The sequence below is a fragment of the Myiozetetes cayanensis genome, unplaced genomic scaffold (assembly GCF_022539395.1).
Source record: "Myiozetetes cayanensis isolate MyiCay16 unplaced genomic scaffold, myiCay2020 scf3, whole genome shotgun sequence".
Classification (NCBI taxonomy): Eukaryota; Metazoa; Chordata; class Aves; order Passeriformes; family Tyrannidae; genus Myiozetetes; species Myiozetetes cayanensis.
The window spans coordinates 30,020,485-30,044,368 of NW_026087521.1; the positions used below are offsets into that span (position 1 = coordinate 30,020,485).

Sequence of the window (23,884 nt, forward strand, 5' to 3'; positions counted from 1 at the left end):
TTATATAACAGAAGGAAATTCTATTATAATGCTGCCGAGCTGCACTATTCACATTCTATTTATAGCCAACTGTATTTTAAGAATGTAGATGAAATTTTAGTTTTCATGTTTAATAAGGGACTTTTTTCCCCATAGTAAATATAGCTAAGTAGTGGACGCATTTGGATGTTTTCAACACATAACAAGAAAATCCTGTCTCCTCAAAGCTTTTTGTAGAGTTCTTTCTTCCCTAGTTTCTCTTCTTTTTATTTTTTTTCTTTTAAGCTACTACATATAGGATTGTAGTGTTGCAACAAACTAAATAAAGATATAAAGAGAAAAAGATAAGTACTAGTATGCGACTCTTCAGCAAAGAAAAAATCTTTTGTTATTTAAAACTGACGACTCCGAAGGAGGAAAGAAATTATATGCACCCAAGAAACCATGCAAGGAAAATGAAGGGAGAAAAAGACACAGAAGGATGAAGTAGCAAAGCATCTTAAGCTATAAAACAGAAATTATGAGCTAAGTAGGGTTCATGCCTAAATTCAGAATGCACATTAAACTCAATATGGGCATTTTTTGCTTAAATTCTATCAAATATTTACTTTGTGAATTATTATAAGTAAAAATGTGAAGCAAAGTAAAGTAAGCAAACATTCCAAGCTTCTAAAGTCACAAGCCCTTGTTTCTCTGCTCAGTTTTGAGCTTGTTTTTTCATATCTGAGAAAAATTCAGGTGGTAATGGGAAGGGTGACCTCCCTTTAAAACACTGCAGCCAAGCAAAAATCACCCCATCTACAGAACCCTGGCTTTCCTCTTTGCTTGCTGCAGATCTCATTTGTTTACTCTCACAAACAACATTTAAACCTTTTTCTCCTATGTAATGAGATAGCCATTTTAGAATATGTCCTTTTTGAAAGTCAAAGGGTTTTTTTAGATTTTACAAATTGTCTGTACTTTCCACTCACAGAAAACATGTTATAAACCGCACCATGTCTTCTCTTAGCTATTGACATCTTCGAACAGAGTGGCAAGGGGACCAGAAATGAGATGATCCATGTCTTATCTGGACTTTGGCTACTACCTTCTTATGCAAACTATGTCACCTACTCAACTTTCCTCGTGTGGCTTGATTTCCACATCTGTAAAATGGGGAGAAAGTGCTTCTACCATCTCTCTTTTTTTGCACATGAACCAGTCTGGGCGAAAAAAATTAATTACAGTGCTGATTTGGTAAATACCACATGTGCTAATGCCAAAGATCAGTTTGGGGAACAGTAACAGATTGGGAAAGTGGAACTACAAAGGAGGGCAACATGTTTCAGGAAAAGATGAGAGGAAGAACATTGAGTTGTAGAGATGGATGCTGCACCCCTTGTCCTTTCTAACCCATGTGCTTTATTTGGTAGCACAGGCAGATCACAGAAGTCACAAGGACACTCAGCGATAAAAATTGTCCATTTTGGGACAAGTGTTATTTAATGTCTTCATTACTGACATAGATGAAGGGATTGAGTGCACCCTCTGCAAATTTGCAGATGACACCAAGCTTAGCAGTGCTGTTGACACACCAGCTAGGTGTAGCTGTATATGGCACCAGCACATGCAAATAAATTCATATTATACATTTTCAGGGAAAATATTTGGAGAAGGAGAAGAACAGGAAGCTGTTTTGTACACCAGCATGATGAATTTCAGAATCTCACTTAAAGACAGCTTATCTATACCATATACATCAAGTTTGCAACCCATTGGCAACCCGATCCGTTGGCTTCACATCTATTTTTCTGTAGCCTGAATTCACACTTGGAGCATTGTTAAAGTAGAGCATTCCATGCATGAAAGGCTTTTTCTCCAGGAGTTAGCTGAACACCATTCTATTACAGTTTCTTAGACTGCCAATCATATTTTCTTTTTGTTTTGAACTTCCTTGTAATAGTAAACATGAAGACTTTTAATGGAACATAGTTACCTGAAGTTTGTTGAAATTATTAATTATAATAACAATTCAAATGTCAATAACTAATTAGTATTGTGGGATATGCAGTATTATATCTCTTCTTAGCAATAGTCTTTTTGGAATCTAAGCCTACTCTTGGACTGTAAACATTACACACTCAAGGTTTCTATGCTTATTTCTGACCAAAAGCTTTCAAATCTGTTGAATTTTTTCCTGAGTGGGAAAAAAAAACCCCATGCAGAGATTTTTGGAGAAGAGTTTCAGCAAAAACTGAAACACTGTGCTGGAGTTTCTTGCTCTCTCTCTAAAGGATCTTCCAAATTCTTTTGAGCTGGGGGAGAACAAATAAACTTTAGCCACTTTATGCCCTTTATACAAGTGAATGGAGAATTCTCAGGCAACACAAAGGTGACAGAGATGTTGTATTGAGTTTGCATGACCAGATTTTGGAGGTGGGGAGGCTACAGGGGAAGCTTCTATGAGAAGCTGCCAGAGCTCCCCCCACATCTGACAGAGGCAGTGTCAGTTGGCTCCAAGATGGACCTGCTGGTGGCCAAAGCTGAGCCCATCAACAACGGCGACAGTGCCTCTGTGATAATGTATTTAAGAAGGGGAAAAAGTTGCTGCAGGGTAACTACTAGAAAGCTTATCAACAGAAGCTGTGAAGATGATGGCTCCTAACCTCATGATTTATGTAAGGCTTATAAACAGGAGTGCAGGAACAAAAATACAGGAATCAAAAGTTAATTTGCACTTTCTGCTCCAAAGCAGCCAAATGAGATTTTTCAGAAACTGTCTAGGAATTTCAGATTTGACAGTACAAATTTGGCCTGTTTGACCTATATGAGTGAGGCCAAAAAAAAAAACCAAAACAAAACCCCAAACCAACCAACCAATCAAAAAAAAAAAATAATTCCAAGTTATGAAAGGAAATTACTCTGTTGATTTTAGCTTACTCCTTACTGGTACTTGTTCAAATCTCAAAAGTCACCTTATATTCTGAAAGCATTAAAAAGTTTTGCAACCACAAGAGAAGCAGAAATGTTGTCAATCAGATAACTGATACATTGGTATGGCTTTGTAATGAAATAACTCATAAAGTCATATTCTGCTAATCTCTCCTGAAGTCACCAAAAAATATTCTATGTGAAGATACACGTTCCACATTGCATAACTGTAGCTGAGTGATAGGATTGCAAAACACAAATTATGTATTCAAAATTTGTTATTAGGGTTCCGTATCAACTTACTGGAAATTTATCATTGTGACATGTTAGAACTAGCTGTTATTTTTAAAGAAGACAGAGAAGTTGATGTTATAGGATTCTTCCTGTAAGTTTGCCCATGGTTCTACTATCTGCTTTTCCCACAGTCATCACTAAGCACATTAGTTATGTGCATTACCTCAATAACCCAAGGGTAGCTCAGACATTGTTCTTGCCTCTGAAATCAGTAACTGACATGCAAAATAGCCATCTTTGAGAAGGGCAAAACCCTAATGCAGACCACTCATTACTCAGTCTGTGCAAGCTGAATAGTGGCTTTATACAGCAAAGATGCAAGTGATAAAGAGAGATGTTTCAGCATCCTCAGCAAAACCATTAAATTATTTTCAGCAGCTAGGCCTTGTCTCTTTCTGCTGAAATGGGAACTACAGAAGATATTAATTAAATGCAGGTGCGTGCAGAAATTCAGAAATGTTTTCATTTCAAAGATTCATCTACCAAGAACAGAAAGTACAGTTAGATAAAGATATTTACTGTTAAAATTTTAAGTTAAACCTTTTTAAACAGGATATCGAGAGTCTCCACCTACATTTAAGCTATTGCTGGAAAGGCCAAACTTCTGAACCCAACACACCACATATCCAAATTTTAATAGGGCAGGAACCCCAAACACTTGCCAAAGAAATGGAGAGCACTTGGAAGGACTCAGGGAGGAAAAATGGCAGTGATTTCCTATGGTTATGGCAGCAAAGCCCAGTAATGAGCTGGGCACATCAGTTCCAGCATCTCTACTTGCTCACCTTTTCCCACAGCTGGGGCTCTGGGTTACCCAAACCTGACACCACAGTTTCAGCACTGGGGCAGGGCAACAGCAGCACACAGCTCAGCATCCAAGCCGTATCTCAACTGCTTGCAAAGCACAATTTAGCTTCTTTGGACTTTGTCCTAGGCAACTTTGATTTGGTTTGGTGGGGTTTTTTGCCTGCACCAGACAGAAAGTTTATAATAGCTTACAAACTTTGAAAATTTTTGTTCTTGAAATGTCAGACTCCAAAGACCTGACTTTCAGAATATGATGAATTCCTACTGCACGCTGGGATCTATTAAAATGTTTTACACTGCAAATCATTCTTAAGAACTCTTTGCAAAATTTTATCCAGACTCTACAGACTAACTCAACTTTCTCTTTTTTTCTGTGTATTGAAGTCAGCCCTTTAAGGTAAATAAAGTATTCCCTGATGAAAATATTCTCTAATTTCTAAACCTCAGACTTGGGAGCCTCCCCAAAACCAGGAGCCTGAATACTGAGGACACCAAGATCCAAGCAAGTCAAGTGGACTATGAAAACTAATGAACTAGGGCAGGCACCCCTTCTTCCTACAGCTCTTGCTCTTGACAGTTCATGCCTGTGCTGCCTTCATGTTCATTTCACTTTCCTCTTGTTCCCTTCTTTTGTTTTCCTCTTCATTAAAAATCCCAGCAATCCCATAAGGATTTCAGAAAAAAATAAATTAATATGCTTTCTGCTCAAGGAGTTTTTGTGTTACACTCCTTTATCCCAGCATAAAACCAGCTTCTCCTGTTAGATTATGAAGGGCACACTTTTTACTCTGGCTTTGTGTAGGACCTTGCATACTTGTATCACAAATTTGAGCCTTTTGGTATTATTGTTATAAATCCCAGCCTGGCTATCAGTAATTTAATTATTCATTGTAACAATAAAACTAAGCAAATGGGAGATTCCTGAGCTGCTCAGAAAATTTTGACTGTGATATTCTCATAGCTTATGGAAATACTCTCATAGGTTATGGAGAGTTTTCATTAGACTGTAGCCAAGAATTCCTAAGAGTTCTGCCAAAAGTAATTTTGGTTCTTAAAGCATTGGTCCAACACTCTATGGGCCTCAAATGCCACTTGTGTCACAGCTTCAGCTTCAGAGCCAACCTGGCTGCAAGATGATTGCAGTCGTTTTAACTGAACACAAGGGATCAAACAGTTCTCTTGTGATGCTCTTCATTTTTACAAAATCAGCAAAATTAACAAGCTTTCTGATTACTTTGGTAAAACCTTCTATTAAAATACTAGTAAAATTTTTTTCCTAATAACCAGGGAATCATAGTTAAAATACTTTCACAAGCTTTCTTTGGAATAGGAATAGAAATAGTCTATAATAATATGAATCCTGTTATTATTATGGTCATTGCATCTGAAAAAATTTAATTTGGATTTGTTGAAAAGAGCAATAGTCCTGCATTTTAATTATTTAACTTATGTAGAAAGTAGAAGAAAACTGTGATGAGATCTGGTCTATAACAATTATTCATCCAAATCACTTGTCTGAGTTGTATTTCTGTATTTGGAACTACAAATACTAAGTACAAAGTTGCAAGAATTTGTTTTAGAAACATCATTTTTTTTTCTTTCCCCATGAAGAGGAAGCTTTTCATACATGGAAAAGAAAAAGGGGAAAAATGCAGAAAAGAGACAAATAATATATATTCCTTGGATTTGGCTATTTCTGCTATGAGATCAGGTAAGAGAGGGTCACCTGACATATGCAATATTAACCATTTTTTTTCATAAATTCAGTTACACATTTAAATAAGCCAACCATTAGTAGTAATGTATGGCTGAATTAATGTAGAATCTGTAAATTAAAAACTGTTCAGGGGAATGGTCATAGTGCAAAACGAGTGTGGATACTCAAAATGAAGCTGACAAAAAGCAAAAATGCTGTAATCTTGTATAAATACACTAGCAGATATGCATATAGAGTAGGAGAACAAATCCTTTCTTAAAGTTCTATGACCAAATTAAAGGGGGAATTGCAGTAACAGCAACCAAATCTAACAAAGTAATCCTGTTCTGAATTCTAAAATATAATATTATAAATATATATAAATATATATATTTTTATATATAAAAACATATATATAAATATATATAAATATATAAAATATAATATTCTAAAATATAATACTTTTCAAATACAATTTTACACAGTGTTTAAAAATGTCAATTGAAGAATTCATAATTTTGCAATCAAACAAGACTGTATTAAGTCAGGTGGTTTGAAGAAGTTTAACAGGCACAAATATGTTTAGATTTGCCTGGCAGTCTCATCTCTGTAGAGATGAGAAGTCTGCTCTACTCAGTACTACTGTGCCTTTTAAGACTTTAAAATCTTTTAACATATAAACCCTACCTCACTAAGCCAATGATGCATCCTCAACACTAATAATGCCTCAACCCATATCCTTTGGGAAGAGGCATAGAAATTCTTCCACTCATTTTTATTACTTAATGACTTTTGGTCTCATTATTACGGCTTAATTCCAACTTTTAAAAAAAGGTGGTGGAGGTTCTTTTATCTGTATATGATTCTTCCATCTGTTGCCTCATTCCACTGGTCCATTTCCACATGGCACAGGCCATGACTAATCTAAAAGGCTCCCAACAGATCACTGGAAGGTGTTGTAACAGCTCTGTTAATGGTGAAACACTGCACAGTGAATACATTTTCTCACTGAAATACCTGATTAGCAGTAACAGTTGATTCTCCTTATGTTTCTGACAGAGATGTGGCTCCTACTGACATCCCAGAAGCATCATTTTGGAAGCAAAAAAACTTGACATCCTTACGTACACAGGGCTTCAATTTGCTTTGCAAAAGCTGCAATGAATTTAGGCTCCATAGGCAGAACCTAAGTATGGACAGCATCGTCCTTCTCATGCTTTGGGAGAAGTATAGACACTGATTGAGTATGCAAGGATGGCTTTTGGGAAGGACATGGAAAATAGTGAGGTAAGTACTCAATGCCTTCTTCGCCTTCATCTTTATGGGTAAGCTTTGCCTTCAGGTGTCCCCAGTCACTAGACTAGTGTCAAATTCTGAAGCAAGAAAATCTGCCCTTGGTGGAGGAGGATCAATAGCTGAACAAAGTGGAAAAAAACACAGGTAGATCAAACCTGATTGGATGCACCCAGGAGTGCTGAGGGAGCTGGCTGATGTCACTGCAAGACCAACTTCAACTGTCTTTGAAAGGTCATGGTGACTGAAAGAAGCTCCTGAAAAATGGAAGAAAGCAAATTTCCCTCCTATCTTTGAGAAAGGCAAGGATCCAGGGAACTGTGGATTAGTCAGCCTCACCTCCACTGCTCAAAAGCTGATGGTATCCTCCAAACATATTAAGGACAAGGAGGTGATTTGGAACAGTCAGCACTGATTTATGAAGAAGAAAGCATGCCTGGCCAACCTGAAAGCCCTCTCACGTAAGATGACTAGGTTGGTGAACAGGAGAAGAGCAGTGAACATTGTTTATATCAATAAGGTTTTTGATGCTCTCGTAACATCCTCAGACAAGTTAAAAAGTGCAGGCTGAATAAATGGACAGTGAGGTGGATTGAAAACCTTCTAAATGCCTGGGGTCAGAGAGCTCTGATCAACACCCAGTTGCAGGCTAGTCATTTAGCAACATACACCCCCATAAATACTGGATACTGGGCCAGTACTGTTCAACATCTGGACAATAAGGCAGAGTGCAACTCAGCACATTTTCAATTAAACAAAATTTGGAGGAGGGGTTGCTACACCAGGTAGTTGTGCTGACATTCAGAGGGTCCTCAGCAGGCTGGAGAAATGGGCCACTGGGAAAGTCATCAAGTTCAGAGGGAAATACAAAGTCCTACAGCTATTAAGAAACAACCCCAAGTACCAGTACAGGTTGGGGACTGGGCAGTTGAAAAGCAACTTTACCAAAAATGGTCTGGAGATGCCGGTGGGCATTACACTGAATACAAGGCAGGATTGTGCACTTGTAGCAAAGGTGGCCAACAGCTTCCTGGATTGCATTAGGAATCATGTTGCCAGCAGGTCAAGGGAAGTGATCATATCCCTCTATTTTATGCTGTTGAGATCCTATCTGGAGTGCTAGATCTTGCACTGTATTCCCTAGTATAAAGAGAGATGTGGAGCAGATCCAGTGCAGTGCTGTGAAGATGATTAATGGACCAAAGAATCTGTCATACAAGGAGAGGTTAATAAAAGCTGAGATGTTCAGCCTGGGAATGAAAAGGCTGAGGGGGAACTAATCAGTGAGTATAAATACCTGACAGTGTTGAGGGAAGCTAGACACTCTCAATCATGTCCAGGAAAGGGAGTAGGGGCATGGGAAATTTCATTTGAACATAATGAAAAGAATATTTTTTTTACTTTGAGGGCAATTAAACACTGGAATTGATTGCCCAGAGAGCTTGTGGAGTCTCCAACGTTGAAAACATTCCAAATTCAACTGGGCACAGTCCTGAGAAACCATATCTACTTGACCCTGCTCTGAGCAGGGGATTAGACAAGATGATCTCAAGAGGTTCCTTCCAACCTCATCCTTTTTTACAATTCTGAGAAATTATTTAAACAGAACTATTAAACCACCTTTTACAGGCAGAAACAGTGAGAACTGGTGCTGCATTTTCTAGGTTACTGCTGGGGTGTGGATTCAACCTCCTGTTAATTAATTCATAGGTTCAGCAGCTGCTGACAATTTCTACATAACTGTATGTTTAAAGTTAAAAATGCCAGGATTCTTCAACAAGCAGTTTTTAAAGATGTGTAGCATAAACAGAAATAAGTAATATGCGTTTTTAAAATAGATTTGCCATCTTTACTTCAATCCCCCTCTTTCTCCATATGTGATCGCAATGGAAGATGTCTACCTAGAAAAGATTCATCACCTTTGTAGATATAGAGACTGCTCAAAGTGAAGCTTCCAGCATAAATTATTTGCAGTATGAACATCTTGAATCACTTCAAGCCTAACGAGAAGCACCTTCAGGAAATTCTTCTGCATTCACTTCTAGTGAATATGTACTGTTTGAAGCTTCAGTTTTCTTTTATGGCTGTATACAGCACCGTTTTTCTGACAGCCCAGTTGCAGAACACATCAGCTTTTACTCTTTATTGACTGGATAGCGCTTCCATTTGCCAGTATTTCAGACTGTATGTTTCAAAGCCATGAACAAGTAGATTACAATGCTATTCTGCACATTAGTATCCAAATGAAGTGACATGTACCCCTGTGGCTGACCTCTAGCATCACTAATTTCTACAGTAGAAAAAATATGATGTCCAAAGGAGGTTAACCAGGACAGGGGGGCTTCTCCTTACAAAGCTGACCTATGAAACTGGTTTGGGGATGGCAAATTGCCTCCAAATCACTAGATGTGCAATATCAGGTCATTACCATACCAACCTTATGTTAAATATTGAGATCAGGTATTCAGAAAGACACCAGGTGTGGTCCAAGACTCTGCCTATCACCCTATATGTTTCCTGAAGGGCATGAAGGATGGGCAGTTAGGCCACCAGTTTCAAGGCTTTTGAAGGACATTTGGAACTGAATGCAGTTAATCTAACTTAAGTTAGTTTAAGGTACCTGAACTTTCTGAACTGGGGACAGTGTCCTTGGGTTGTCCTCTAAAGAATGAAGCAGAAATAGGACTTCCAGGGGCATTTCAGAAAAAACAGTAAGATCTCTCTTTGCTAGTGGCTATTAATAGTGGTTATACAAGGAGACTAAAGCAAATATGTTTCTAGCCTATACACTTCAGATAGGAGTATAAAGCTGCAAAAGAGAATTATGAACTTCAAAACTATATGTTTGATTTCCTTGAGAACAGGGGAATGCAATAAGGAGCATATAAAACAACTATTACTACACCAAAGTAACTGTTTTAATACTTGAGCATTATCTTAGCATAGAATTTGTTCCAAGCAGAAACAGTGTTATGATTAAGAGACCTGTACCATGTTATTTGCAGTCTATGAAATACTGAGCAATACTTGAAAACTTGCTCTTTTGAAATTTTCTAGAAATAGATGAGCAATCAGGATGCTGCTTTTCACACAACATCCGTCTTGTTCAGTGTGGTAATATTTGCTCAAATACAGAAGAATGAAAACAATCACATTTCTCACCTCTCAAATGGACCAGATAATACAGAACTCAGACCAGTCTGTGTTTTTCATTAAACTGGATATGTTTGCAAGTCAGATGAAAGCAATACTTGCTAAAATTACCTCCTTTCCACTGTTTGGAAGATTTATTGAAGGCAATATAGAACAGCAACAATAGTCAATCATAGGTGGCAGACTGCCCTTTTATTAGGCATATTGAAGCCAATTAATCTAAGCAAGCTTTCTCCCTTTACCTCCTGGAGGCATGTATGCTTAGAATGCATTTAAAAATTCTGCAGCAATAAATAAAGATGCTGAAACTATTCATTTGAACTTTGAAAAATTATTTACAAGCACTTGAGATACTAAGCATTAACATTCTACATACTCCGCTGGGCAATATAATTTGATTAGACCTAAGACTTAGAAAATAAAGTTCTAAAACAAAGCCCTTGTGCTACTGCCTTCCTCAGGGGTAGCAGGAAAATAAAGGAATGCTTGTAAAAGGAGGTAAAAGCAGTAGGAACACTGAAACCTCCCCTAACACTGAGTAAAGAAAGTCTGAGTTAATCACAAGTCCTCAAATAAGGTTGTCAGGGAAGGTGGGGTTACTGAACAAGTAACATATATACAGCAGAGAAGTTATCAGTTATTGGAATTTATTTCTAGATGTCAGATTATCTGTTATTTATATGAGACACTCAAGGCCATTTGAGGTGAAAAGCAAGTCTATAATAACATTATTAATTATGAAACATCAAAACCCAAGATGTCTTAATTCATGTTCTAATTTTTGCAGTCCATGTGCTTCTAATTAGAACTGCTGTAATATATTCTCTTGGGAAGCATATAAGAAAAGTGAGTAGTATTTTAGTGGCAGTTTCCTCTTTTCAGGACACACACTTAAGTACTCCTTTATTCTTGGATTACGTCAAACATCCTCCTTGGATTAGCTTAATCTTAAATGAAGCTGTAATCTTACCAGTTTCACAGCTGGGCCCAGTGAAGCCTTGTGGGCAGGCACACACATTGGAAGCAATACAGGCTCCTCCATTCCTACACCCATCCTTGCAAAATGCTGCAAAATGCAAAATTACAATATATGAGTAACAGGACTACACTCAGCAATCACACAGGTGCACATGGTCTGCTGATGGATGGCTGGCACGGAATGCTGCCCGTGCATCACTGAAGGCAGAGACTGCCTTCTCCTAAGGATAGAGGTCACAAGAGATGGTTTATGGCCCCCCTGCCTCACTGGCCAGATGGGCTGACAAGCTACAGAAGGAGATTAGAGTAAATCATCTGAAGACAACAGCTCCCATATGTGCTCCTTCATAGGCACTGGGAAGCAGTGAAAGGCAGCATCTTTCCTAGGAACAGACTCTTCCTAGAGCTGTACTTGTCTTCCCTGCTGCCCAAATAAAGGCCTGAGTATAACAGGCACAAACTAAACTGTCTGGCTACCTCAGTCCTTTATTAAACCATTTGACAGAAACAATAAAAATAGTAATTTTGTTTCAAGGGACTCTGAAGAACTTCAAAACTTTTACCATTTCCAGCTTAAATTCAATCCCTGAATTTGCCAGTTGGTACACTGCAACCTGAGAAGTTCTGCTTACATATTTTGGTGTAGAATTCTCCAGCTGTAGATGCTTTAGAGTTGCTTCTGCAGACACAGAAATGCAACCAGCTCCAACTGAAAACACAGTAGCTGTTAACTGCTATGATTGCATCTGCAATGTGGAATCAGAAATGCTCCAGTCATAAGAAACTGTAGGTGAAACTAGGCAGATGGAAGTTGCCACTAACACAAAGATTGCTTTCGGGCATTCTTAACCAGCCACTTGCAACTAGCCACTGGAGATGCCAGGCTTTGGTTTGCAGCTGCTCTGTGTAACAGCACCACTGAAGAGGTCCTAAGGCTCATCTGAGAGAAAGCTGTTACCAGACTGAGCTATCCAGCTCTAAGATTCGAGGCAGCAGCCTTGTGGTGTGAGACCTTTGGCCAGAGTGAGAGATCTGAGCTTCCTGGTGCAGGAGTACATGGTGCACAGGAGTACTGCTGGCAGTGCACTGCAAGAAAAGCTGCCAAAGGCATGGGGGTATCCAGGTCTCTCTGAAGGATGCTGGCATCCAAGTCAGGGCTGTAGAGAAGTACATTTCTCAGATTTTGATACACAGGTTCAGAGCCTTCTCCTGCATATTGTCTTCTCAGTATTGAAGACAGAGAGAGGGAGGGAGGAAGGGAAATTATGTACTTTTCTTTCACTGTGGGGCCAGGTGCCCTCTGAAATATCAGAGCTCTTATTCAGGGGACAGAGAGCCAAATGAAGTGCTGTAGGGTTATTGTCTTCTCTTTGATCCAAAGAAATCTCAATCACCTTTTTGTAAGCTGACTCACCTCCAGTAGAAGAAATGGGGAACACTCCCAAGCACAGTACAGGAGTATGTAGACAGAGCTCTCTTCTGAGAGGAGCTGCTTTGGGTTTGAACCTCCTCTGCTAAGACTTTCTTCTCATTCCTCAGAGGAGAGAGGCCAGCATAAAAAGATCTATTTGCTGACGTGTCTCCCTCCACCCATGTGTTGCATTGGAAGTGGACCAGGCTTCCATGCTTTACAGAGAGCTCATTTGTCTTTGGAATATATAGCAAAATTGTACTGTTACTCAGGTAAAGGAATAACAAGTGCTAAGAACTTCATCAGACTTAGCAATGAAAGAAATTGCAGGTTGCTTAGCTCTGGTGATACACAGCAGCAAAAGGTATCTATAGGACATTACCAGTGTTAATTTTGGCCCCTTAGATTCTGCCATCAAGAGATCAAGAGGATCGAGGCACAACTTCATGGAACACTGGGTATGCTATTGCTGCATCTGGCCCACATCTCGTATCTGAGCCCATTCCTCTACAGATATACTACTTTTATTTTCAAGCATTCCCTAAATCCTATGCTCAGAGGTTGAGAACTTCCAAGGGTTTGGGCCAAGTACCAAGTATCATTTCTTCTGATAAGAAATGCAGCAGAAATAGGAGTAGCATTATATCTCTGGAAAAGCATCTTTCTAAGAATAGAAGAATAACTTCTAATGTGAATGAGAATATTAGAAAACATGATACCACCTCATATGTAGTGAAGGTTTTGTGTCCATGTCTACTGCTTTTCTCATTTACAGTAAAAAGACACAACATACCACACAACTTTCGGTTGATACAAGTAAAATAGCAAGTCATTAAACATGGATAATATAGATCTAACAATGTTTTCACAGCTGTAACTTTGTTGGTAACTGTGGAATTTCTTGAATGGTGTAGCACCTATAGAAACTGTTAACTTGACACAGAAATGAAACATAACTACTTCAAATTTTAGAGCCTACTATTTAAGTATGCATCATCCTCAAACTACTGTAAACTCTGCCAGTGTACATCTGCCTTTGAAGATCTTATAGGTGTAGGACCTAAGTGTCTAGCCTGGGATTGTCTCTGTCTTGTTCAAGAAACATGACCAGAATTGCATCAACTCTGACAAAGCATCTCGTCCAGTTAAAGTCTGAGGAACCCTCAGGTTTCCAGCAGCCTACCTTTGCAGATGGTACCATTTCCTGTGTAACCCGGCTTGCAGACGCAGTTGTGTCCACCCACAGTGTTGAAACAGAGCGCATTTTCATCACAGTTGTGCTGGTTTGTTATACATTCGTCATGCTCTGAAAAGAGAACAAGAATGGGATGGTCTTGAATTTTTAAAAACACAGCAAAATAAAAGCTTTGAATAGGTTTCCAAGTTAAAAAGAGAGAAACGCAGTAGTAGTTACTAACAGTAGGGCTATGTGAACATGTAACTATGGGATAGCCAGGGTATCCCTTTTTAGCTAGCTTTTTGGCAAATGTTTACAATGTTTACAATTCAGTTCAATTCAATTAAAATGTTTACAAGAACATTGTGACCCACATAGAAAGTGTAATGATGGTGGCTTCCTCATAATGAAAGTGGAATTATGCTGCAGTGCAGTTATCACATACTAGTATATGCTAAAAAGGCTGGCTATCCCATAGCTATTTCTACTGTATAATTTCTTCATGCCAGTTTATCTTATGCAGGATTCTTAGGGTTTCCTTAAGAAACCTGACTAATGGTGCAAGATGCACGCTCCAAACTGCAAAAGAAAAGGTTAGCAGAAGGCAGGTCTTCAAAGTGTAGCCTGTGTTTTGCCTCCCTGCAGTCCATACACAGCACTTTATTTAGATGAAATAAATAACCAAAAAAAAAAAAAAAAAAAAGGTGTGACTCCTTTTCGAGGGACTTTTAGCATGGCATGTCCTACCACCAGAGTGCGGGGAATGGAGGTTGCTCAAACTGGTGACTAGACTTAGACATACTGAGAAATGCTCCTCTTGGGAATAAACTAAAAATCTGGACAATATGATTTCGTGTTAATTTGCAATGCACTGCTTAATCTAAAGCAAAAGAAGTACTGCCTAAGTGTTTAGGTTACAGAACATTTTAATTTTTAGGTTGTGATTTTTAAAAAATGGTAAATGCAATCTCAAGATGCTCTAAAGTTTCATTTCAAAATGATACATGAAAAACTCAAAATACGAGGCATCCAAATAAAATGCTTCCATCTTCTGGAAATATTCCTTGCATTTTTGTTAAATCAACAGTATTGATCTATCCATAAGTAATTTCAGGCCCCTGAAATTTTAATTTCAGGGAAACCAGCTGTTTGGGAACATAAAGGCACCTAAGTTTAATCAGCGCACATGGACCAACTTGCATCTGTTTTCATATATGAGGTTTTCATAGACATAATTTTGCACAGATTTTAGCAAATTTTATTAGTGCAGCTTTTGCCAGTTCTGGCTATTTGACACAAGTATTAAATCTGGAATCAGATGCTCTTTCTTCCCCCATTTTGTGGGGGAAGACTGTTCTGAATCTTCCTCTTGATAAATAATGAGCTGAAATCTGCACATACCCCACAGAGTTGTCAGGAAAATTAATTTCTTAACATTTGCAAATCACTATGGAAATGTCCCACTTGCTATTTCAATAGTGGCCATAAACTGTAGGAGTATAAAACTGGCAGAATGGCACATCTCCAATCCATCAGTAGATGTAAATTTTCCTCTAGGCAAGTACCTGTTATTTAAAAGGGGGAAACATTCACCTCAATATAACTAATAAATCTTAAATGCTACGCATGTTTAGTTTTATTTTTAGTGGGTTTGTTGTTGTTGAGTGATTATTTGTTTGGTTTTTAATAATACTAACCTAATATTCCTCTTCTACACAAGAACTTACATGTCTCTCATATCACCAATCATGTTCTCCTCAACTGGATGCAGTGGAGCACAGGCTGCAGGCCTCTGCCCTAAAGCATGAGATTTAATTACTTTGCTCTCAGCATGAATAACTAAAATTGTTATTGTTCACCAAATGATCCAGGCCCTCTAAAATCCACTTATGATATTTGACTCCGACCTCATAACATGGTGAAATCTCTCATGCTGGCTGAAACAGTATTTGTGCTAAAGCACTTCATAAAATAAAAGAAAAATAAAGGAATGACCACACAAATTAGGTAAAAAGTGTTACCTGTATTGTAACAGTATCCTGGCAGTCTTAATTTGTGTTAATATGACATTATTTAAATATAATTTGCAATTTAAATATTAATTATATATTATTTTATCATTTTAAAATAAAACACATCAGGAAAATAACTATCAAAGTGTGTGAAATATTACGTACTCAGCAGGCCAAAACATCTTGCAAAGTCATTATCTTGGTATCTCAGGAGGTAGGGTCTATACAACATTATATCATACTGGTAAAAGCAGCTCTAATCACTGAATTTGACAAATTAAGTATCATCCTCAATGAGGAAGCATAGCCATCCACCCTATGCCTTAAGAATGCAAAAATACCCTTGGCATGTACAGTAGCTCCTTTTTAGGGACAAGAGTATATCAGAGGAAAGCAGGTGATCTCAGACTGTCACACCAAGAGGACGGCGCTACGTGTGTGGCTGGAGCAGCTCTGAACGCCCATTAAGGCTTGCAGTACAGCAGCCTTGCACAGAAGTATTTCCTTCCTATAAAGAGCAGACTGTCACTCTTGAGCGTGTCTTCCTAATGTTCACTCTTTGGGCTCAGAAAAACTACCAAGTATTTTAAGGTGGATTTTTCTTAAAGCATACAATATCAAGAAAAGTAACTTTCCATCAGCTGAGTAACAGGACTTGGATTTAAAGATCATATGCCTGTTTTCCTACTCTTTGTAAGGAGCTTTGGGTCTTCTTATCCTCCTGTAAGAAAGTTCATGGAAGATGCTTGCTAACAATTCTGTACAAAATGTGTTGAAACAGCCAACACTTCTACTTCTGTGGTTATCTGCTCAAACTTCAGGTCTATTTTTATTGAAATCACATATTAGCAATTCATGAAAAATTCATGGTCTGATAAGTTATTCTTGGATGGAAGTTTACATGTCATTTTTAGGAGGAAAATGTTTCAGAGTAGGAAGAAGTTTTGTGATTGCATTAAAGAAGAGATTTTTAAGTGATAGGAATGGAAGAAATCAGCAAAAACAAGAATGAGGGTGTTCTACAATCCTTCTAGATTTGTTTCTCTGTATCATCTGATTTTAGCTTCAATAACACACTTAAACCCATTCAAATATAGTATTTCTATGTATTGTTTTTACAGTGGCAACTTACAGAGCAGTCAGCTTACACTTCAGGATTGGCTCTTTTATGAACTGATTACATGGTTAAACTACACCCAAAACTCCTGTACATAAAACATGTCACTACATCTACTCTTCCAGCATACGGTACACTATCCACATCAATTTAAATAAACCATCAGAAACATATTTTTCACTACAAATAACAATATAGACTGTTCAGTTTTATTAAACACAGATATGCTTAAGGGTGGTGTTCTGTTGTTAATTCTTCATTAGTTCACGCTTATCACTTTGGTCTCTTTTTTTAATCAAACACTTGGAAAGTGACCTTAAGAAAGAAGAAAATTCCAGAGACTGATTTCAGCACTCTTAAATATCAAATCAGGCACTGCAGGAGCAGATAGGACCATCCATTACAAAGAAGTAAAAAGGTAATTTATAAAAGAATCATTAAAAGAGAACCAATAACATGATTTGTAAGTTCCAAAACCAGAATAGAAACATTATTTGTTCAACATAGAAATGTTTAAATTTTATTTCTGATGTTGCAAGAAGCAACAAATGAGGTCATTTATTTCAAGCATCTTTAAAAATCATGCGACACACATTTAATGAAAGTTCTATACTTATTCCACTACACACCATAATGAAGATGGGGACAGGCCATGTACAATAGTATTACAGAGGCAAAGAAACAAAAATTACTTTTTCAGAGAGATTTTAATGATTAACAAACCTGAATTTGCATAAATATCTATTAGAAAGAGCAAATGCACTGGTTTCAATGATGACTTCTAGAGCTTTATTATCTAATACATCTTAGTTTCATTTTGCACTGTTCAGGACCCTCTGCTGAACAGTGTTAAAATTCATAAAACCTCTGTTCTGGGAATCAAAGGATGTTTTAAATACACTATTTATATTGACTAAACTATCTCCAGAATGAGGTCTTTCTAGATAGAGAAAAAAATTTAACTCCAAAATTTGCTTTTACTCCATGGTAATAATAATAGTAACATTAAATGCATATGAATATCCCATTAAATAGTTCTTATGACATAGAAGACTTAAAAAGCTAAAAATTATGTGATGATGCAATTATTTCACTTATGCATATTTGTGTGTGCAGTTAATACATTATATACACACTTAAAAGTATATGTACACATACATATATATACGTATATACAATAAGGGTGATGTACTTTATTTTACTTCGGTTCATTTTTAAATACTACTCCAGAATATTCCATATGGTAAGCTTAAAAAAAATGCTACTTCAGTACTCTATCTAGGAAGAGAGACTACTGGAATAAACTGCTCAGGACCCACTAGATGCTGTGAGATATGTCAATGCAATGACAGCTGAGGACCTGTCTTACCAAATTTATTACCTGTGCAGATATTCTTTCTGAACTTGGTAAAATTTAACACACTGTCCACAAGGTGTGGCACCTGCCTCCTCATCAGCACTATGCAACATAGGCCCCCATCCTTCCTATTGTGTATTTCATGATTAAAAATAAATAAAAGTCTATATAGCATTTCCCACTTGCACACTGCAAGACTTCCTAGTTTTTGCCTTGTGCATCCAAATTCTGCAAATATCTAAGAAAAATCTAGAAAACAAACATAATCCAATCCAACAGCAAATAGGAATGATGACTAAATTGAATCACTTACTTAGGGGTAAAGAATATTATGCTGTCAGTTTTCCTGAACCATCCATTATCAATATCAGAAAATAAGAGCTGAGATGAGGTTTAAGACACAGAAATGCATAACAATTCCCAAAAATATAAATAAAACACATCCCTGCAACTGTAATCTTGGAACATGATGCAACAGATTTTCATTGCTGAGTGAGGAACATGTGGACCTGGATTAAATTAAAATTATTTATATAGAGAGAATATATTATGTATTTTATCGTTTTGATACCTCTGCATTCCTGAGCTCAGATTACTTTCAGCCTTCTATCTCCTTCCCATTGATTTGATATAGGTCCATAGAACCATGGTGACTAGCTGACCATCTGATGTGACAGTGGCAACAGATAACAGTTACTTGGATTATCAATAGTCAGTACACTTTAATGCCAATTTACACTTTATCTTAATTACAAGGGTTTTTTCCTCCACCTGTAGTTCATGTAGAAGACAAAAATTAGTAGCAATTATAAGTGTAGTATGGAAACTTACTCCATTAAGACCATTTGGGAAGTGACAAAAGGTTAATTTCTTTAGGACTTCATATTAAGTCAGTTAAACTCTAATTGGTAGGGTTACTTATAGTTTCAGTGTAAGTACACTATTTTTAAAGAGTAAATGCTGTAATTTTATTGAATTATGTTATTTGCTGCAGAGTGTCCATAGAAGGTCACATTGAAACTGGTGAAGGGACCAAAGAACAAGTCTTACGAGGAGCGTCTAGAGGGAACTATGGTTTTTTAGCCTGGAGAAAAGTAGGCTCAGGGGGGACCTTCTCTACAGCTACTTGACTGGAGGTTGTAGACAGGTGGGGTTTAGTATCATCTCCCAAGTAACAGGCTAAAGGACAAGAGGAAATGGCCTCAAGTTGCCCCATGGGAGGTTTAGAATAGATATTAGGAAAAAATTCTTCATTGTAAGCATTGTCAAGCACTGGAACAGACTGCCCACTGAAGTATTTGAGTAACCACCCATGGAGATATTTAAATGACTTGTAGATGTGGCATTTAGGGACATTGTTCTGTGGTGGACCTTGCAGTCCTGGGTTAGACTTGATGATCTTAAAGGCCTTTGCCACCCTAAAGGAGTCTATGATTTTATATTTTCCATACAATTATGTTAAATTTTTTGATTGATATTCCCTAGTTTGTTTTTCTATAGGTATTCCTTAATTCAAATGCAAAATGGAACCCATGTTTTAATCACTCATAGAATTACAACAGTAATTACAGTTTACCCTTAGTTAATGCTGGAGTCAGCATTAATCATTAATGACCACCAGCAGCTGTCCTCAGTTTAAAGCTGGGGAGTCCAAAAGTTTGGTCTCCTCTGTTCTCTGCTAAGTCTATTGATTATCTTCATCCACTCCCATATATCCATGCTCTTCCTGATATCCATTTTCTAATTCTTTCTTCAGTGCAACCAGGAACAAAAATTTCTGTATACCTATGTTTAGAATTTTCTTACTTTTTTCTTTAAGTTATATAGATAATAAAAATAGCTATGACGTGTGCTTGTTCTATTTTTAACATCTGTTTAGACACCATCCTGCTTTCTGAGATGCTGTTTCTGTCTGTAATTATTTAGTTCATTGCTGTTCTTCTGGGAGAACAGCTGCCACCATCCCATCCAGATGTCAATTTCTCTCTTTCATCTATTAGTTTATTTACTTATTCTATATTTGGTGTTAATATAGTAAAAAAGGAAAAATAAGGCAACTATAACAAAACCTTAGGAAGAAAATCCACTTGAGGATATGTCCAAAATTCAGCGTTCCTTTTCCTATCAGTATGAGAAAGCTCCAGAATTGCATCTTAGTTATACTACCAGGAAGACATAATGGGGAAACTATATTACTGGCAATAAAGGATATAGGATTAAAGCAACTGAAAAAAACACTTGACCAAGAGAAGGAACAAGCATTCATTCTCCTTGCATCTGCCTGTGAGGCTAGGAGAGCTTTGGAGAAAATTCCAAGGTGGCTGTAGCTCTGACAAGACTCGAAACAAGGTGTAGACTGAGCTGTACTTTTCAAACTGGTATAACTTTTTTCACAAAAAAAACCAAATCCCGACACTGTAACGATGAAGTTGATCCCTAAAACACCTCACTTTTCCAATCACAAAGTTTTTTGTCTCTAGGAGAACAAAAACTCTTAATGTGTGCACTGTTCTTTACTAAGGTAGATAACACAAGAAAGACACTGGGACCAAAAATACGCAGAGAAATACTGCATATTTATATGCAAATATAATTAAAAAAAAATGGGACATTCTAATTCTAGTTAGAACCAGTTTTTTAAAAACTTTCTCTGAGAAGATTTTCAATTTTACGTTTTATTTCACAGCAGACTTTCATCTGAAAAAACCTATTTCACACACCAAAGCCTAGAAGAGGCATATACTCTTCTCCCTACCCTTTTACTTTGTCTTTAAGACTTTTTCTGTGCACAAAATCTCTTTTCTTTATTTTTTGGATATTCGTGTTCTGGATGTTCCTCCTAGACTGATGGAATACACAACTCTCAGCTCTAAGACCCTTTGAATTTTCCAATAATAATATCAAATTCTGTAGCTCTAATATTGGATTTTATGGCTCTAAACAGTCCTCTAGGACTCAACTTGAAAAGCCTAACACATGACTTGAATGTTGACCAGTTCACCTTTCCTGTTACATCTGCACACCAAGAAGTCCATGCCAAGATCTCTTGGAACACTGGGAAGACAAAGATATACTAAGTCAGCCACAAGTTGACTGGTAAAATACATATTTTGAGACAGGTATACAATTACTCCCTCCGTCTTCCTCCACAGCTCTAGATCAAAGCATTTAAACTTTCTTAAGCCCCTCTGAGTTTCATCATCCTCAAAATGTGTTTTGTAACTGTGGTTTCCTATTTCATGGAAAAATACATATTTCTGCAAAATACACTCTTCTCATTGATGTTTCTATTGTAATATTAATCAGCATTACTTCCTGTAACGTCATGTGCATTTTTATACTTTTCAACAAGTTAGGCGATGTAAATATATTGAAAAATATTTCACCTGACAGCTAAAGTTAAAAAAGTTTTAATTTATCTCCACTTTCCTTCATGTCTGCCATTTTTTATATTCCCTCTTGAACAGAAAATTTTAAGGGAAGGATTTTCTAAAGCACTTAGCAGAGATCTAACTGTTTCCCCTAAAGGAATATCTGTAACTCCCTCTGATTACAATGGCAAGACTGTAATGCAAATGCAAAATGATTTTGAAAATCCCACCTTAAGAGATTCCAGTCTAGACATAAGGTCTGTGACCTTGTCACCCACTTCTTTTTTGTCTTAATTCAAACTGATCTCCTAATATCTTGCCTCTATTACCAGTGACATTTTAAAATGATGTTTCTATCTTTTAAAAGGTATTTCTTCATAAATTCATCTTTTTTTTATAATGCGTCTAGCCAGATGCATTATTTTTTTCAAGGTAAACCTTATTTAATTCCAACTTGTACTGTACATGAAACCTCCCAGGTACTTACGATAAACTGATGCTTTCAAAATCTTCTTTTATGTTGCTCAAAGTGACAATGATAGCAAGTTCTACATCTATAGTAATGCTCCCTACTTTATCGCTAGTAGAATAGCCAGACTAGAGCTGCAAATACAATTTCCTCAGCCAACTGAATTTATTTTACTTCTCCTAATTTCAACCCTTTTTATTTATTTACTGTTTCCTTACTAAAAGGCTCCACGTTATAACAAGTCTGCCACCAGCAACAGATATCCATTGGATATTTGGCCTCCAACCTAGATTCATTTCTGTTGCACAAATAAAGCTGTAAAGTAACTTGACTGCTGTTGAGGTTCATAACTTGCTGCCTGTTCTCATATTTCACTAGTAACAACTTACAGATAATCCACATGACTTGAGGGCTCCACAAAACCACCTCTGAACTGCTTTTCAGCACAGAGTTAATAGAAGGTTGGATATACGTAGTGAGACAAAGGAAAGATGTCTCAATCAAGGACTGGCCAAACTTGGTTTGATAAAATAGAAGGGTACTTAAAGCTCTCTAGAAGCAGCTGGTGCTTTTCTTCTATTCCTTTTGGCATGGCATTGTGACCAGGGTTTGTCAACACATTCCAGGGACTTGTGGAAAATCAGTTAGAACATTACAAAATCATTATCAAGGTCAGTGCTTGAAAACAAGAGGGACCACAGTGGTGGATGAACTGCTGCTGTTGCTTTGATTCTGTTCTTATCTGCAGGAATCTGGAACAACTTACCTAATCATAAATATTAGGAAACAAATGGGTTTTTTCTGTCCTTTCGTGCAGCAGGGAGATTTCTTAATGCATGAGATGTTTCTTCTCATTTCCTGGCAGCGCGCTGTGACTCAGACACTCAGATCACTCACTGGATATCAAGGACAGTACTATTTTTGACAAGGCAAGAGGGAGAGGAGGCTTTCCTTAAATATCGCTCCCCTGATTTTAAAGAGGGTTCTCTAGTTGAAAACATTATGCTTCAGTGATGGTAAGGTAAAGCAATATTGATGCTTTTGCCCTTTGGTCAGCTTTGATGCCATCTCTAGTGACGCACCAATTTTCCCTAGGGTACATCCTCCCTGATAGTTTACGAAGGTGCAGCACAACAGCACAGTAAATGTATCCTTCACAAACACTGCACATCAGCTGCCTTCCCTGGAAACAAAAGCACCTGGGGAGAATGGTACAGTCAGTTCTCACCACAGCACAGTTTCAGGGGAGAGCTAACACACATACCCAGCCTATAAGCCATGAAGTTCTCCTGGCTTCTGCAGTTCACATATAGAGTTTGATGCCAGGACATAACCTGCAGAGCCTTCTGGTCTGCTCCTAACAAAACCCAGCACAGCATAGTAATGAAGATGCAGTGAAACTTGCTTTCATCCTCCTTCCCCCACCCCTGCAATGGTATGAAACTTAACCCCAGTTAACATGTTTCATGGGTGGATTTTCCAGACCACACCATGTTTTTGTTGCCACAGTTCAATTGTTAATATCTATCAAGCTTACAAATAATTATTTATGTACTTATCTGTATCATAGGATCATTAAGGTTGGAAAATAACTTTTAGGATACTTATATGCATTTTATATTGATAAATAAGTATTTGCCTAAACATATCTTATCAAACTTTATATATCTGAAAAATTCTGCCATCAAATTTGCTGTCCTTCTTAAGGACATCATGAATTGTTCTAATAATCAGAACCATAAATTATATACAGTATACAGTATTGCTCAGATCTCAAAAACTCAAAATCTGAATTTTGAATCAAATCACAGAGTTAAGAAAAACGTCAACTTTGACCTGATACTCCATTTTGCTACTATT

General features: G+C 37.4%; 1 protein-coding gene across 1 annotated transcript in view; it reads right to left on the reverse strand.

Moving 5' to 3' along the window:
* The window catches only part of NELL2 (neural EGFL like 2), a 145,924-nt gene that overhangs the window by 25,744 nt on the left and 96,296 nt on the right, over window positions 1-23,884 (reverse strand). The window contains exons 14-15 of the mRNA XM_050323417.1: window positions 13,705-13,827; window positions 11,103-11,198 (exon numbers count right to left, since the gene is read on the reverse strand). Coding sequence (XP_050179374.1) covers window positions 11,103-11,198; window positions 13,705-13,827 — 219 coding nt within the window. The remainder of the gene's footprint in view (window positions 1-11,102; window positions 11,199-13,704; window positions 13,828-23,884) is intronic.